We start from the raw sequence: 18,613 nt of genomic DNA on the forward strand, positions 1-18,613 counted from the left end.
TAGTATTAATATTTGAACTGAGATTTTTAGATTAAGAAAAAGACATTATTCTTAAAAGTTTTAAATACATGGACTAAATCTAAAAAATTGTCAATGTATTGGGACCGGGAATTTAAATTGCAGTTGCGACCGTATTTTTGGTTGCATTGCGGAAGATGCTGTTACCGCCATATAGCGGACCCTGGCTGGGACTGCTAGTGTGGATGGTCAAAAACAATTTACAAGGTAGAATATCAAAATAAATGAATGATACACTGATTTGTTTGTTGAATTGTTGTTTTGAAATCTTGCATTTTAATCATCTTTGACAGTGACAATGGTAGGAATTAGGCCATGATTTACAAAATCTATCTTATTCAACCGCAAACAGCACAAGACTTGCTCTGGTAATTCCTCTGGTTTTTGTGCCTGCAAACGTTATCAAAACCAGAGACCACAAAATGTTACGAATTTCTTCACACTTTCCCCTCCAAGTCAATTTCGTCCTATCCGGAATCCCAATTGTTTTAAAATAGAACTAACCTGAATAGTCAAACCCAGATTAATGATACCATTTTTCATGCGGTCTAGAAATGCTTCAAGCCCTTTCCTAGATATGTAGCTAAATCTGTGTATGTCGAGGTCGATCTCGAAGTAATTTGGTCCCTGGAGACATTAGCTGAAAGGTCGGTTACGTTGTAACGGACACAAACACTTCAAGAAAAATGAAAACTCGTAACAACTAAGAATCATTTGAATGCATGCATGTGAAACCAGCAGAGCTGCTTTGACTGCTAAAACATCAATAGGAAAAGCTGTAAATTTACCTTATAGAAATTATGTTGGGGGCGTGAAAGAACTGGCTTATCATTATAGGCTTGAACAAGCTTCTTTTCAGTACTACCTAACTGAAGCTCGTCTGCGTTAACTAAACCGGTCAAAATCTTCAGCCTCTCTCTGAAAGGAACAGTGGACTCTTTTGCAAACCCTTTAACTTTATCGATTTCATCTTCAATAAATTTCTGTAACAAAGCACAACTCAATATTTTCCGAGGTGCAAAGAATAGATCTAATTCTATGTTATGCGGATTCAAGTGTGATTGTTCGATATCCGACACAGATATTTACGTGCTTAAAGAGTTCTTGGAGAATCATATGTCAGTGAGGGGAATACCTTTATGTTGTCCTGGAAGTGAGGGGATATATCTTTGTCAAAAGTATCCGAGACCTTAAAATATAAGACAAGGCTCAAGCCTTCCCCATTTGCATCACCAAGAAACATGCTTGCCGGATAAGTCGGAACCTGTATATTAACAATTAGCAGGGCAGCCACTTTTTCGTGCGGTTTTACATGTGGTAGTTCGAGGTGCTGAGCGATGTGATTCACTTTCCGAGGGCAGATGAATAAACCGACACCGATTGGTACATATGGACAACAATCTGTAGCAGGTAACTTCTGTTTATCTCTGCATGACAAGGCACAACTTCAGTTCTATGTATGAAGGATATGATGTATTGCAGAATGTGAATAACAGTGAAGTGGCTTACCGGAAGTAATTCTTTCCTCGGAGCTTAAAAAGTGAAGGTGAAATCTCTGACCAGCTTCCTTCAGTCGGTTTCCCTCGTGAGCAAGGAATTATAAGTCCAGCTCTCGGACGGTATATGTATCTCTCAGCTGCACCTGTTATTAACCCTTTTAGTTCTACACAACTAAGGTGTCATTTTCTTATCATAATGTTCAAACAAGATCGTTTTGTGATTCCGTTACCTACGAAAGATTTCGTCTTTGCGGAAACCATTATAACCGTCGATTTCTTTTGGCTCTCTTGAGTTTTCTCTCCTGAATAGGTGGAGCCATTTTCAACGAAGCATGAACTTTCGTACTGAAGCACTTGTGCATTTGAGATATTCGCTAATGAAGAAAATGCATCTGCAGGAAACAGCAAAAGGGATACCAAAAGAATAGTGTAAGCTTTTCCAACCAACCGAAAATCACAAATCACAGTCTAAATAAACAATCAGTTGGTAGCAATAAGATGCCATCTGCATTACCTCCGTATACACTTCCGGAATCATCATCTGACTCGGACTCGATAATGCTAACAGAATCGAACCATACTTCCTCTTGGCATCTTCCTGAAAATTAATTTTGTTTCTACAGTTATGAATTGTCCGAAAAAAACACGGTTGCTTCAACACCGTGAACGAATAGCAATCTCCTAGATTTTGCTTAATGCAAATAAGTAATGACAATAGATGAGTAGAAGAGACCATTGGCATCCATTTGATTGTGGTTCCATTGTAGCTGCGTCAGATGGAATGACATGTTAGACATCTCCGCGTGCTTGCAGTTGCAGGTGGTTGAAGCACCCTTCTCGAAGTCGAGATGAACATATTCACTAACAGCAAAATCTGCCATATGACTCCCGGCATCACTCGTCCTTTTCACACGTACATTGGGAACTGAAGAGACGATCTTTCCATGGCGCTTGCGGAATCCGCCGAAGCGTCTTTTGTGCGACCTAGATCGTACCTTCTCACTATGTACCGAGACACAGCCACCCATTACGCGGATAAGTAGACTGCTGCTAGTGAAGATGAAGTCGGAACAAAGCAGATAATCCGAGAAAAATGAAACATATACTGCAATAAAATATCAACGACATGACGTCTGGTAAATTCCAAACATGAAAACCTTATCATCCTATGACAACAATCTATGAACTAAACATCCATGAATGCAGCATACCAAACGCTCATCGGAGAGTTCACCGGAATAAGATATTAGCCCTTTAGACCACAAGAGAGACATCAATCAATACAAAACCAAAGAAATAAACTCAAGCAACTCCAAACTTGAAATGTAGTATACTCAATGCTCTTCAAATCGGAATCCTACCTCTAAACCCCAGACTCTAAATCTATAAAAGCAGATAAATTCGTCGGAGCTTTCGGATAAAACCAGAAATCCAATGCATCAACAAGAAATGCGAAATATATGATAGCAAATTTTTATTGTTTTGCTAAACAAATTAACAAATCAATGTAAGAAAGTGGCTCATGCCTTCAACTTAAAGTCATTCCAACAGAGTAGAACACTCCTTTGGAACTTCCTTATCCAAGAGAAGGCTAATTAATTGATTTGCCTAAGAAGCCTGAACAAAAAAAAAAAGGTACAATTAAAATACAGCTAATATAAGTATGATTTTATCATTGGAAGATACTGTTGCAAAACATTTAGAATTTCAAAAATCTAAAGTGGAAACTGTTGACTAAGGAAACAACGCATGATTTTGTCTAATCATTGAAGTTCCCCCACGCCCCACCACATGATTACATCCTTTAATACTATCAAGCCTTAAAAATTACCGTAAAACATATATATATATATATATACACACACATATGTTAGAAAAAGAACAAAACAAGTGAAGAGATGAACCTAGGGAAGACGAACAGCTGTTTCATTCAGTTGGGACACTTCTGCCTCTGTCTCTGTGATTCTAAATTGAAGCTAAAATGGAAAGAGAGATGGAAAAGGAGAAGAAATTGTGGCGAAAGTCATGTTATAGGCAGATTCCTTAATCTGCAAGATTAAGAGTTAAAAAAATGTTTTCTTCAATTCAAGTAGTCTCTTTTTTTTACTCATGAAAAATATTGTTTTATCAGTTTTATAATTTAATGGTCGTTCTAAAGTCTGCTTATTGTTTCATTCAATCTCTGTCGCCGTCTGCCTGTATGTCTTTGTCTGTGTTTTTACCGAGAATGAATAATTAAAATTTATTATTATGATATGAACCCCACTAATTTTAGTGGAAAAATTGATATTTCCTTCTTATGATATGAACCCCATTAATCTTATGTGCCCGTTCAGCTCAGTTGGTAGAGCGCAAGGCTCTTAACCTTGTGGTTGTGGGATCGAGTTTTACGGTGGACAATTCATAATTCTGACTGCCGGAGGTCTCCCACGGAATTCAACCTGACGTTGGGGGCAGCCTACTATACTACCTTCCCCTTACTCCATTACACATGGGAATAGGGTCAGCTAATTTTTATGTGTTTTAAGTTCCAACAATTCTATTTATATGGTAGTGTATGAATTATATTTGGTTTTAGCAATTTTTATTTCCTTTTAGATTTTTATTTCGTTATAGTTTTTTAAATAGATCTCTTTATATTTTATAATAATATATTTTCTTTTGAAATAATTACTATCTAGGGGAGGGAGGGAGAAGGGGATTTTTGTTGCTCCTAATGGTATTAGTGATTATAAGGTAGTGTATATTCAGAATTTTCTTGATCAATTGACAACGTATACACTGCATATATAGTTGTTCGAGTTCAAGACCTCTGCATAGAATAACATTCTTTTTTATCACTGAGTCCACTTGTTAAATTTAAATGTATTAAAATTTCAAACACAAATAAAACATTAAACATATATGAGATGACAAAAGTATAATTCCTATATGAGGTGAGAGTCATTGAATAAATTACAACCGAGGAGATAATCAAAGGGCAAGAGATATAAAATAATAACTCGTACTTTAATTTTATCCAAAAAAGATTATGATAGTTACGAGATATCACATGTAATATAAGATTGATATATTTTCTTACAAATAATTCTTTTTATAAATGTTTAATCTTCTAAAATCTTATCATATAGATATACGGTGTAAAATGTATTTAGTGAGGTTTATATGTGAATGATATTGTCTACAAAATAGTTAAAATAAAAAAAATCTTCAAAGAATACAACAGGAAAAGGTATTAAAGTGGGAAGCTTATATGGATGGCCACGCAACCATATATTATATACACAATGATTAGTTTGAACTTGCCTTTTGTTTAAGTGGCCATGCATATCATTGAGAGCAAAAAAATTGAAAATTAAGAAATGGCCCGGTTGAACCAATGTGGGAAGTGATTGAGCCGGAAAGGGGTTTGTCTCCACTCCACCAACCTGCTGGAGAAAGAACCAAATGGGTTAAACTGTCTTTTTCTCATTGTATAATGACAAAAAAAGCCCATAATATTTGTTTATATATTCATTTTGGTCTTTATTCTTTTTAAAACTTTTTGGGCAAAAAAACTTCTCTGTTGATGAAAAATAGTCAACAAATGATTAATGTAATACCCCGAATTACGGGTAAGTAGTTTAGGTCAACCTAAAACCCGTAAGTTAAGCCCATTAGATCTCCCAAGTCAGTTTGGACCAGTTTATAATAGTAATTGGGCCTAAGTTGGCCCAAGAGTTAAGGTATTTTAATTTAGGATAAAAGTTTGAGGACTAAAAGTGTAGTTTACCCATAAGTGGTTTCAAAGGTTTAAAACCCCATTATTTAAATGGATTTTACGTGAACCTTCCGGACCAAAAAATATCTTCTCATTTCCCTCTTCATTTTCTCTCATCTTTTCCTCCCAAGAGCAAGCCAAAGGTAATAGCTTTAAGGAATCCCAAGCCTAGATTGAAGAAACCAAGGTAAGAGTCTTAACATCTTTCCCTCAAGCTTCAATTTAAGCCCCTAATATTAGGTTTTCGGTAAGATTTTAGAAAATGGGTTTTTGGGAGTTTTAAGAAAATCAAGTTATTTTGGGTAGATTCAGTTATAGGAAGTGTTTTTACCTTAAACCAAACTCCTAGATATTAGTAACTCTTTTGTTTCTTTAAATTAGAGAAAAAGGTGGAAGAGAGTTTCAAGGCTAGAGATGAAGGAAAGGTGATTTCTAGTTGAATTGAGAGAAGTTTTAACAATCAAGGAGGCCATGTGACACACTCACAGCTTCCTCATGCCAGTTGTAGATCATTAGAACAGAGTTTTAGCTAGAAAGTTAAGATTTAAGCATGTTCAGTAGATTTCCATGGTAGATTCTTATTAATGTTATTTTAGCATGTTTTAAGCCTTATTTATGACCCCCTAAGATTAAATAAGACTTAATAACATATTGGGAAACCTTAAAGTAGAGAAATTTAGGAGATTGGGAGGCAAATTCGGGTCTAAATAAGGCATTTTTAAGGGTTGGTATCGATACTGCATGAAGCAGTATCGATATTGAGGAGAGGGTATCGATAATACCAAGGTTAAGAAATGAGCATTAATTCAAGAAGCATTATAGAAGCAAGTGAGGTTTCCCAAAAGCTTATAATTACTCCTAAATAAGACTACAAGTGAGAACAATAATAATGTTTATTTCAAACGTAGGAAGAGATAAGTAGGGTAAAATAAGACTAGTCTTGTTTGAATGCTCGGGAAATGATCATGACACTTGAGTTCCTTTAGAAAAGCTAGCAATGTCGAAAGTATAGATTCATCTGGATATATCCTTAGGAAGTGCGCGAGGCACTTAAAGCTGACTAATTTGGGCGCAATGTCTGACACTCAAAGAGTGAGCTAGTCGAGAGTGTGGTGTCCGATGCAAAGATTCTGGGGGCCACATTCTCGGTAGACTAGAGGGGTGTGTAAGCTCTGAGATGCATAACCCTCAACCACAACATGATGTCACCATAGAGTAGAGGGTGAGTATACAAGTATACTCACTAAAGTAGAGCAACGGACTTGATAGCTTGAGCCTTTTAATGATATACAGTTAGTATGATCTAATTGTTAGTGACACTGAGCTAGTTAGCTCATCTTTCGAATGTTTCAGAGTACAGGTTTAGACCTGTCAAATTTGACCCGATTACCTGAACCGATTTACTCGATAACCCGATATAATAATACCCCAAAATTGATTCAAAACCGAAATGAATCGAACCTTAACCGACCCGAATTATAATTGAACCGAAATAACCCAAATCGAAAGTAACCAGAACCGAAGTCATCCGAACCGAACCCCGAAAACCGAAAAAATAACCCTAACCGAAAATAACCCGAACTGAAATCAACCCGAATTTATTTTACCCGTATCCGATCCAAACCGAACTTTGACCCAATTTTAATCCGATAACCGAGTCTAAGTGAATGAATAATTTATTTGTTATTATTATTATTATTTTTATTAATTAGATAAATAGTAGAATGATATATTTTATACACATTTTATAATATACAACTAGTTAATCACCACCTTTAGTAATAGTTTAATAGTTTAATAAAATATTTCCTCAGTTAAAATATCATCTCTATATCCGATAAATTCTAAATCATTTCAAAACATTATTTGATATGAAATATTATAAAATAAAAGTATTCAAAAAAAAATTCTAATATGTGATAACTTTAATTCACATTATTTAGACAGTTGACTATAATTAACTTTATTTTAAAATAAATTTTGAACATAAGTGTCAAATAAAAAATTCTCATTCAAAACTGATATAAAAATACAAACTAAATCAAATACCGACACCATATCAATGACACTCAATCATTCTTGCATGTCAAACTCAGTTATATTAAAATAATTTGGGGAATTTTTGGTGGGTTAGAATGCATATATAAAATAATATAAAAAATTAAATTAAAATAATATAAAAAATTCTAGAGCTTGTAATTTTTTTAATTTGGGGTTGCGAATTGGGAACAGGTAATATGTTTTAGTAAAATAATATAAAAAATAAATTAATATATATATATATATATATATATATATATATATTATGTATTTTTTTTAAATATGATAAATGCTAGTAGTTATAATAAAAGTAAAAAAAACTATAGAGAGTTAATATACAATCAATCCTAAAATTATTAGGATTTATAAAGTTATTCTTATACTTCCAAATATTATAATTTGATTTTCAATTTGGATTTTAAAGATTTATTGATTCAAATTCATTTAAATTTTAAACTAAACTTCTTGCCCCGGACTTGGGATGTGATAAAATATAGTTTCATAAAATTCTTAAATTACAAGTAATGAAGAACAACATCGATGACTATGACGACAAAGAGTGATGACGGTTGAAACAAACCGAAATTAACACGAAATGACCATAAAATCTAAAGGTTGACCCATACCGAAACCAACCAACCCGATACTAACCCGACTCGAAACCAGCCAACCCGATACTAACTCGACTCGAAATCAACCGATCCGATATTAACCCGACTCGAAAACCAATTGATGCGATTTTGACTCGACCAGAAAACCAACTGATCCGATTTTGACCTGACCCGATACCCGACCCAAATTAAATTTCCATAGACCTGAACTAAATCCGAACCCGATCTAACTCGACAAGACCCAAACCTAAACCGAATACAATCCTAACCCGAAATGACCCGACCTGAACCCGATTCGAATGACCCGATTGCCACCTCTAATCAGATTAAAGGATACCTAGAGAGACCGAAGTCCAGACCAGAGCATATCAGAATACGTCTTAGCGTTTTGAAGGGCATGTATATTTATAAACCCTATTGTAAAGTTGAGTCGTGAATATATTTTAAAGTTCGTCTGTATTATTATTTTTGAATGTAAATATTTATTTTGGGAGCTCCCAGTGTACAATTTTAATTATATTTTTATAGTTGATTTTATAAAGAAAATGATCGTTTTTGAGTAAAAGAAATAAGAAAAAATTGGTTGTCACTCTGATGGTTCCGTGTAGCACCTGAATTGGTCGACTGTGTGTCGTATTGGTCTAGGGTGTTATAGTTAACTCTCCAAAAATAAAATGTCGAGGGTTAAAGTAATCCCAAAAAGAAGAATAAATGTTTAAGTGACTATTTAGTTAATAAATAGGGGCGCTTTCCCCTTAAATAAAATGTTGAGGCTAAAATACTAAAAAAAAATAGTTATAAATTAAACGTTATGAGCATCTTCGGTGTTATGCCTTTCTCATGCTAACAAATTTAGGTATTGATAAAATTGTCTCAAGTTAACATATATTAAGATTTTACATATTTTGAAGTTGTATGTTATAGTTACAGTTGATCAAGTATTAACTAGATTGATATTAGAGATGAAATTTTAAAAAAATAGAATGAGATTGAATTATATTTTTTTCTAGAGTTAAAATACATGTTTATTATTTTAGTAATTTATAACATTATATTTTTGTAATTAATTTAATATTTTATAATTTTAGAGAGGCAAAATATAATGTTTCCATATTATATATATATATATATATATATCATTTTAGGGGTCTAGCCAATGATGGACCTTGTAATTGCATCTTTGATTGTTTTTTCTTTCTGCTATAATTACTGACATTCGATCTATTGATTGATTGATTTAGATTGAGTACTGAAGAGATGATGACGATCATCCCAACCCAGTTTGGTCCATTCGCAAACGTCGGGATTTGAACCCTGACTTTAGTTAAGGGATCTAGTGTCAACATCTTAAAAGATATAAATTCAAATGAATTTAAGCATATGATATCCTCCGATTTAAGGAACCGATAGGATTATGGATACTTAAGTATTGTATAAAAAATTATTTCAATAATAGATTGATGGGAAAATACACAAAAACAAGAAAAGAATCCATAATTTAAAGTAAGAAAATGAAAAGTGAATTTTACCTTAATTAATTTTCAAACGTGATTAAATTTTGATTAAAATTTCAAATATGATTAATAAATAAGATTGTGTTATTTAAGCTAACCAAAAGTAGCTAGTATGACAAAGGGAACAATATAATTAATATCTTAAAAAAAACAAAATTAAAAGTATAAATGGAAGAATAATTTGTTTGTTTATTTATTTAGGCACAAAGTAGACCAAAGAAGCATCTTCACAACGAAAGTCCATGACAATTCATGATTTGGTTCTAAACTAATGATCTCTCATTTTTCGTCGTATCACCTAATCAACGGTTATAAGAGCTCTTAACTGTGAAACGCCTGTGTCTATCCTATTTCCAAATCGGGATGTCCGGTCCTCCATTTTCTGTTGGGGGTTTAACAGCAGCAATGTAAGAAAGAATCTACTGGGGAAGCACGGCGCTTAACCAATTTCAATTCCAGTTTCCATTATGATCTACCATGTCCCGAACCTTTGCTTTGTTCTTAAAACTATAAGTTTAGCCAGAGTAAAACTCCTTTAAAGGTTCGTGTTCTTCGATCCAAATATTGTTCCAAAACTCAACAATCTAACCATTTCTAAGACTCCAAGTGAGACTCTTGCAGACCTCATCCCAAACCAAGTTCAAACCTATCCAAATTCACGAACCTCCTGTGCGATTAATATGCTCCAGGTCTATATCTACCATCTTGTATTTGGAGTGCAAAACTCGAGCCCATAGCTGATTTTTGTTGGCGATGAGGCGAAAGATAATTTTCATAATAAAAATTAAAGCTTTATTTTGGGGTTTCATGTGTTTGACCTGTTGAGAGTATGTGAGAATGCACAAAAGGTTGATGAATGTAATAGGTTTCTGTTATGCAAATGGTTATGGAGTTATGAGTTTGTTGGGCTTTTCTGTTATGTAGTTTTCTGTTATACATTCTGTTGTAGTTAGGTTGTTGTGCACTCGTGCAGCTATAAGTAATGCATGGCTTGTAAAGACTTTGTGTGTTTTCAATAACAAGGTTCAGAGAGCCTCTTCTCTCCTATCTTCTCTATTCTTCATTCATTAAGCTTAGGTTTAGAATCTTATCATGGTATCATTCACCAATCCTGGTGGTCATTTATTCTTCCGCTGTTCCTCTTTCTTTAATGTGTTGTGGTGAGTGCTTCAATGAGGTAGTGACCGGGATAGTGTTCTGAGATCTAGTTTTCATTTTGGGTCTTGTTCATCATGGTTGATCTAGTTACAGATCCGGTTCGAGGTGCTGAAACTGTGTCTCCAAATAACTCTCCTATGAGCTCGGTGACGGTTCCTTTGGGTTTAATATGGTTCAACATATTTCTAAGCATGATACTGTCTAATTTACCGAGAGTACCTATCTTCTTTGGAAGCAACAGGTTGCTTTGATAATTGATGGTTATGGGTTGATAAGTTTCCTTTCCAATGATACAGTTCTACCAGATGAGTTTGTCACGAGTGTATCATATCATCTTGAGGTTAATCATCCGTTCTTGATTCATAGGCATCAAGATAAGTTGTTAGCTTCTTGGATACTCACCACAATCAGTACTGAGGTTGTTCCTCATCTTACTGGTCTTACAACGACTTCTTCCATTTGGTCTGTTGTTTCTCGGTTGTTTGGTGCTCGATCTGCTGCTAAGATTTCATCTCTCTGACATAGTCCACATTCTCAAAGGAACTATGATTTGACTATTAGTGAGCATCTTGCAAAGATTAAATCTATTTGTGATTTACTTAATGCATCGGGTAATGTTGTCACTTAGCAGAAGCATGTGAGCGTGTTGTGCTTGCTGGCCTCTCGATGGAGTTTGAGTCAATCATTGCCATTATTTCTCGTGAGAACATGTCTTTGGAAGTTCTAACTTATATGTTGTTGGACTGTGAGGCTCGACAGAAAATCTTTTTGAATGAAGGTGTTACAGCTAACTTGGCTTACTTATCCATGGAAGTAAATAATGTTGAATTGGATGCTAAAGAAAATATTGCATCACAACTACGTTCGGGTCAGACTCGGGATCAGCAAGGTGGTGGTTACCGTGGTCGTGGTCGTGGTCGTGGTCGAGGAAGGAGTTTAAATAGGCCTCAATGCCAATTGTGTGGTAAGTTTGGTCATGTGGTACAAAAGTGTTATCATTGTTTTGATCGTGACTTTACTGGTGTGACTGGAGGTGAGGATCTAGCTGGTGATTGGCAGAAATAGTTTGATCGATTGAACCCTGTCAAACAACGATCTGGATGACAAGTGTTTTCTCATACGATTCATCATCTCTCACATGTCCCCACCCGTTTGTTACTTATTCACAACCACCCGATTTTTTACTCGACTGGTTCCGATTTACCAGGAATGACTGTTGTCCCTCATGCTTTAGGTTATTATCAGTTTCCCGTATCTGCAAGTGGTCTATACTTCAGGTATTTTTCGAATAACTCCGTTCTTGGTTCTTCTGTGCAGCATTTGCTTGCTTCCTCAGGACCTACAGTTTTCAACTCAGTTGTTTCCTCTAATTCAGCTTGCTCGTTGATGCATTCTGAGACTATTTGGTATCCTGATACGAGTGCTACACATCATGTCTCAAATGACTTGTCTGTTTTTGACTCAGGTACAGTTTACACTGGTGCCAAAGCTTTACTCATGGGTAATGGTGAGGGTGTTAAAATCGATCATGTTGGTCGAGGATTCTTACTTACAAGTCAGAAACCCTTGATTTTACAAAATATGTTACACGTTCCTAATATTAAGAAGAAATTATTGTCTGTCTCACAGTTCACGCGTGATAATGATGTTTTTCTTGAATTTCATGCTTCTGAGTGTTTTGTGAAGGATGCTCAGACTAGAACTCTTTTTCTTCGAGGGAAGCTCACGGAAGAAGGGATTTACCAACTGTTTCCATATGATGGCCAAAAGTCATGTGACAAACAGGAGGCAATGTTTCAAGTTCATAATGTTTCTGGCTCACAAGATGTTTTGGAGCTGTGGCATAAGAGACTAGGTCATCCTTCTTTGGATGTTGTAATTTTGATTATGATGTCTTGTAACATTTCTTCTAATAAAACCAAGTTGACTCATGTTTGTACTGCCTGCATGCAAGGCAAAGCACACGAATTGCCTTTTCGTAAGTCTTTGACTGAATATAATGAACCTTTTCAATTGGTTGTTTCTGATGTCTGGAGACCCGCACCAATTGTTTCTTTAATGGTTTTGCTTACTATGTCTCATTTATTGATGTGTTTAGTCGTTATACGTGGGTTTATTTACTCAAGCGTAAATATGAAGTAGTGCAATGCTTTCTTGATTTTTTTAAGATGATTGAAGTTCAGTTTGGGTATAAGGTTAAGATGCTACATCTGATGATGGTGTAGAGTATCAGGCTCTCAGGTCGTGGTTTAGTTCGAATGGAGTTTTGCATCGTATTTCCTATCTAGGGACGTCTGAGCAGAATGGTAAGGATGAGAGAAATCATAGACATGTTGTTAAAATGGGTCTTGCTATGTTATCTCAGGCTTCGTTACTGTTAAAATTCTAAAGTTATGCTTTTGTTTCGACATTTTATCTGAGTGGTAGATCTCCATTTGAAGTTCTTTATCGACAGTCTCCAGATTACTCTCTTGTTCGTGTTTTTGGTTGCACCTGTTTTCCTTGTCTTTGTTCTTTTAATCAACATAAATTACAATTTCGTTCTCAAAGGTGTGTGTTTCTTGGTTATAGTTCTTCTCATAAAGGTTACAAATGTTGAGATGATTTGGGTAAGGTGATTATTTCTCGACATGTAATTTTTTATGAGAAGAAGTTTCCTTATGAGAAAGTAGATCATGTTGGTTATTCTCAAACTCGAAGGACTGACGTAACTACTGGGGTTCTGCCAATTGTTGTTCCTGGTGTAACTGCTGGTTCTTCTCATGGCGCTACAAGTGTTGCTTGCAATAATGAGGAAGCAGTTCCTTGTACTGGTGTGGTTTCATCTAGTATAGATTTTCCTGCAGCTTCTGTGATGCCATAACTTGTGGATCAGTCAACTGTTGTGCATGAGTCTGTTTCTTCTTTTGTGGGGCTTGTGGTTTCTACTTCACGTAATCCAGAGGGCAGTGTACCTACTCGACCTACTACTTGTGATTTTCAGTCTACTTCTCAGAATGTTCATCCCATGGTCACGAGAGGTAAAAACGGGATTCGAAAACCTAAGGTTCTTCAGGTTGCTTGTCTGGAGAATGGGCCTTGTTCCATTAAGGAAGCTATGCTTAGTCCTCATTGGGCTAAGGTAATACAAGAGGAATATGATGCCTTGATGAAGAATGATACTTGGTCGTTAGTTCCTCTTCCTAAGAGTCGACAAGCTATTCACTTCAAGTGGATTTTTAAGGTAAAACGAAATCCAGATGGGATTGTGTCTCCTTACAAGGCTCAACTTACGGCAAAGGGGTTTCTTCAACAGTCTGGAGTTGATTTTCATGAAATTTTTAGTCCATTAGTTAAGCCAACCACTGTTCGGGTAATTATCTCACTTGCATTGTCCAAAGGATGGCAGCTTCGCCAAGTTGACATTAATAATGTATTCCTGAATGGGGTGTTGTCTGAAGAGGTTTACATGACTCAACCACCTGGATATGAACAAGAGAATGGAGGTTTGGTGTGCAAGCTCAATAAAGCTATCTATGGACTAAAGCAAGCTCATCGAGCCTGGTTTGATAGTCTTTGAACTTATTTGATTTCAGTTGGTTTTGTTTTGGCACGATCAGATTCATCGCTTTTTGTTTGAAAGACTGAAGGTAGCATAGTGTATATGTTAGTTTATGTTGATGACATAATTCTAACAGGAAGCAATGGTGTTGAAGTTCAAAGGGTAATTGATGAATTGAATAAACAGTTTTCCTTAAAAGATCATAGTTCTCTTAGTTTCTTTTTTAGTATTAAAGTGTGTTATGATTCTAATGGATTATTATTAAATCAACAAAAGTACATTCGTGACTTGTTGCAGAGGTATGGTTTTGATGATGGAAAAGGACTTCCAACTCCTATGGTTTCTACCTGTAAGCTGTTAGCCCGTGGTGGTGATTCCATAACCAATGTTGCCGAGTATCGAAGTATAGTGGGTGCTCTTCAATACGTGGTAGTGACTCGTCCTGACATTGTTTACCCAGTAAATAGAGTTTGTCAATTCATGCAAGCATCGCTTGACGTACATTTTCAGGCGGTAAAAAAGATTTTGTGTTATCTTCAAGGAACAATTTATTATGGGTTACATTTCACTTCATCGTCGAGGTTGTCTTTAATTGGGTTTACTGATGCTACTTGGGCCTTTGATGTTGATAATAGGCGATCAACCCCGGGATATTATCTTTATTTTGGAGGCAATCTTATTTCTTGGAGCTCTCGTAAGCAACAGGTTGCTGCATGTTTTATTGCCGAGGCTTAGTATCGAAGTGTTGCCTCGGCTGTTGTTGATTTGGTGTGGGTTATGTTTTTGCTCAATGAGCTTCATGTTGTTGTGCATGGATGAGCAACCTTGTGGTGTGATAATAGTAGCGCGATAGCTGTCTGTGCTAATCTTGTACTTCACTCAATATTCAAGCATATTGAGCTTGATCTATTTTTTTTTCTGTGAGATGGTTGTTGTTGGTAAGTTGCAGGTACATGAAGTTCCAGCATATAAACAAGTTGCTGATGTTCTGACTAAGCCACTCTCAGCACCTATGTTTGTGAAACATCGTCAAAAACTTCTAGTCACACAGCTACTGTATAGAAGTTTGGAAAACATGGAGAATGTTGATTCTTAAGCTGCTGTATAGAAGTTTGGAAAGCATGGGGAATGTTGAGAGTATGTGAGAATGTATAGAAGGTTGATGAATGTAATATGTTTATGTTATGCAAACGGTTATGGAGTTATAAGTTTGTTAGGCTTTTCTGTTATGTAGTTTTCTGTTATGCATTTTATTGTAATTAAGTTGTTGTGCACTCGTGCATCTATAAGTAATGCATGGCTTGTAAAGACTTTGTGTGTTTTCAATAACAAGGTTCAGAGAGCCTCTTCTCTCTTATTTTCTCTATTCTTCACTCATTAAGATTAGGTTTAGAATCTTATCATGAACCCTAATCTCCCATTCAATAACCGATTTGCAAACATCTTCCTATCGAATAAAGTGTGCTTTTTGTTTCTCATCCGAGTCACCCCATATAAATCATCGAATGAGCATGCCAATTTTATTACAAGTCCGATCAGAAAGGTAACAAGACTGTACTATGGTAAGGCCTATAGTGTCGATTTAGTCAATGTCACTTGTCCAATAAGAGAAAGATGTTGGGCCTTCCAACTAGAAAGTCTATCTTGGACATGTTATATGATAAGTCCTTTTTATAGTTAAATTTTGAGAAAATTTATAACAGTTTAGATTTGAAAAGAGTCGTTGAAACTCGTCACAATGTTAATTTTCTCAAATTTTAACTATAATAGGAGTTGGGTTAGTTGATAGAGTTATAGGAGAACTAAAACATGCACTTGTGGGAAGAATATTTCAAGCAATTTTGGAAGGATCATCTTTGGTCTGCTTATTATGATATTGATGATTCAGATTCATGCTCGTCTTCAGATGAGGAGTAGGTGAAAGAATCAATAAATTCTATTCTCGATCAACATAAAGAGTTGAAAAAGAGGGGAGGAGGAGAAAAAGAATAAGAAAGAGAAGAATAAGACGAAGAAGAAGAAGAATGAATGAATGAAGAGATAGCAAGCGGACGCAGCAAATGACTCATTGAAAGGAATGAGAATAAGAAAAATAATGTAAAAATTGAGATGAAAAGATGTTTATTTTGTTGAAAAAATGTTTTAAATAAATGTATGAATTTGACTTTAGTTTAACGTTATAATTTGCAATTATATATGAAACTAAAAAAATTGAAAAATTATCATTGATATTTGTAAAATCGGTACTACATGGGAATACAATTACAAAGGATTTATCAGCCTACTCGATATTTTGGGAGATGTGGACAATGTTTCCTATTTTGGCCTTCAGCTCTGCAGTGGCCACATGGCTTCAAACAGACCTTACTATCTTTGAGGGTCATCCATATTAGTATGAATTCGACTAGATTTAGGATGACACTTCAACTTTCTTTGTAACTGATGATTGGGTAACCATTCTTTAGAGATAGTAGGTGGTCAATATGCATCGTTCGGGAGAAACTTAAACTCGCAACTATAATGTTACGCATAATATCAAAGATGTAATAATCATCAACATAAATGTATGGGTCTAGATTCACATGCATACATGCATCAATAGCGTGAGCGCATGGGTATCTGAAGGCTTGAAATCGACCACAATCATACCATCTTCTATTTAGATTACCAGTATAGGTGGCAGAAATCCCACCCTCTTGTGGTCAAACAAGTGCTTGGACAATATAATTAGATTCCAGTCTAGTGAAGTTACGAACATACATTGATGTTGCATGAGTTTGATTTTTGGTCATTGTTTTCTCTAGATCTAGAGCCCAATTTCTACCTTTATTGAGTTCATATACATGGGCACCTTCGTTTTAACCCAATCTGAAGTATGTCTCCCGAACAATACTTGCCACTGGAAGATGTCTAGTCCTTTTTAGTACTGAATGGATACACTCGGCAAGATTGGCTGTCATATGACCATAATGTTGGCTTTGATCATCATATGTCTGTGTCCATTTTTCCCGAGGCATCTCAGCTATAAAGTTATACATCTCTTCTCCATACTTTCTCAAATTTTCCAGTCTTGCAAGGAAACTCAGTTATAGTAATGTGTAGCCTAAAAAATAGTTAGGTGTAAGTACAATAATTTTAAACGAAGACCAAGACCAAAAAATAAATGGTAAAACTAAATAAGTTACCCATGCTAATAATCTTTTTATTCTTGAACATCGTCATAGCATTTAAAGCAATATGATGTATGCAATACACATGAAATACATGTAGAGGTAACCACCTACTTCTTGATTTGCCAATCGTGGCCAACAACCCAGGTGAACGGTCTGAGATCATACAAACCCCATCTTGGGTGACAATATGGGAGTACAAGTTTGACAGAAATAAATTCCATGTTTGCTCGAACTCATTTTTAACAATGACGAATGCAATTGGGAAGATGTTTCTTTTACCATCTTGCGCAACAAATATCATAAGGACATGTTTGTATAAGTCGTACAGAAAAGTACCATCGACCTGAACCATCTTTTTGTAATAACGAAAGCCTTTAATTTGTGGCTTGAAAGCCCAGAAAAAGCCTCAGAATGCTCTATTTCCAGGGATAAATTGTTCATCAGTTATGGTTGTAGGATAAGTGTAGGAGCAAACAATGGTTCATGGGATGAAATATTCCATTGCGTGCAACAAATGTGACAGCTCATTGTACGATTGATCCCAATCATCATACAATAGTGTCATAGATTTGTGTTTGGCCATCCATGACTTGTAATAAGATGAAATATAACGAAATGTATCCCATATTGATGCCATAATCATTGATACCGGGATCCTTGGACTTTTCTCCACTAGTAGTTTCACGTATGGACATATGACATTAGAGTCTAAGTGCTTGTGGTCTTGTGTCAACGAGTTGAATGTGCAACTGTGCTGGTTATGGAACCTTGTGACTTCCTACAATATCTTTCGCTATACGTATGAGACACATATCCTCCACTTACAGCCGACGTTGTTGTTAATACATCTGACAAAATGCCTATTATGGTCAGACTCCACAACAATGAATTCTATATAAGCTTTGATATAAAACTCCTTCACAGCTAGTTGTGCATCCTTATTACTCCGAAACTATGACCCAACTCCAAACTTTGTTGATCCTTCATCTGAGGTCCCCTAGTGGGATGCACACATATCCGACATATAAAAAATCTCAGGATTCCTTATGGCATTATATCTCATGCATTGCAACAGCATGACGATATTGAAGTATCTGGGGTTGCAAACTTTCTGCTTGCATGAATGTTGGAAGATGTGCCCAAACTAGCATAGAATTTTGCATTGCTTGGCCACGAGAAATGGCTACCTCCCAAACATCACCCTTTATATCAAAGGCTTGTCCCACTGAAGCAGCCTTGACGAGAATACATTCATCGATTATTGGTGTGTTATCGTCCACCATAAGTGGATAAGTTTCA

The 18,613-nt window shown here is 35.7% G+C and overlaps 1 protein-coding gene across 2 annotated transcripts; it reads right to left on the reverse strand.

Annotated features, from left to right (window-relative positions):
• Nucleotides 1-253: 253 nt before the first annotated feature.
• Nucleotides 254-3,508, reverse strand: LOC120122212. Of its 2 annotated transcripts, XM_039141410.1 has the most exons (9): nucleotides 3,422-3,508; nucleotides 2,251-2,622; nucleotides 2,032-2,115; nucleotides 1,748-1,909; nucleotides 1,528-1,660; nucleotides 1,154-1,445; nucleotides 807-1,001; nucleotides 523-645; nucleotides 254-408 (listed from the first exon to the last, which is right to left on the reverse strand). In XM_039141410.1, exons 2-9 carry the CDS (start codon nucleotides 2,543-2,545, stop codon nucleotides 295-297), a joined length of 1,398 nt encoding a protein of 465 aa, XP_038997341.1. In that variant the 5' UTR covers nucleotides 2,546-2,622; nucleotides 3,422-3,508; the 3' UTR covers nucleotides 254-294. The 2 variants fall into 2 exon arrangements, with proteins under 2 accessions (XP_038997341.1, XP_038997340.1); XM_039141409.1 differs by lacking the exon at nucleotides 3,422-3,508 and having other exon boundaries at nucleotides 2,251-2,665.
• Between the last annotated feature and the right edge of the window lie 15,105 nt (nucleotides 3,509-18,613).

This window comes from Hibiscus syriacus, unplaced genomic scaffold (assembly GCF_006381635.1).
Source record: "Hibiscus syriacus cultivar Baekdansim isolate YM2019G1 unplaced genomic scaffold, ASM638163v2 tig00110384_pilon, whole genome shotgun sequence".
NCBI classification, from domain to species: Eukaryota; Viridiplantae; Streptophyta; class Magnoliopsida; order Malvales; family Malvaceae; genus Hibiscus; species Hibiscus syriacus.

What these genes read in the sequence shown, in the direction of transcription:
- LOC120122212 (XM_039141410.1), bottom strand. Translation starts at nt 2,545, where the DNA reads ATGGGTGGCTGTGTCTCGGTACATAGTGAGAAGGTACGATCTAGGTCG. An exon ending in TTCCGGAAGTGTATACGGAG is followed by an intron (nt 1,910 to 2,031) that starts GTAATGCAGATG and finishes TGTTTCCTGCAG; the next exon opens with ATGCATTTTCTTCATTAGCG. An exon ending in AAAGACGAAATCTTTCGTAG is followed by an intron (nt 1,661 to 1,747) that starts GTAACGGAATCA and finishes GGTTAATAACAG; the next exon opens with GTGCAGCTGAGAGATACATA.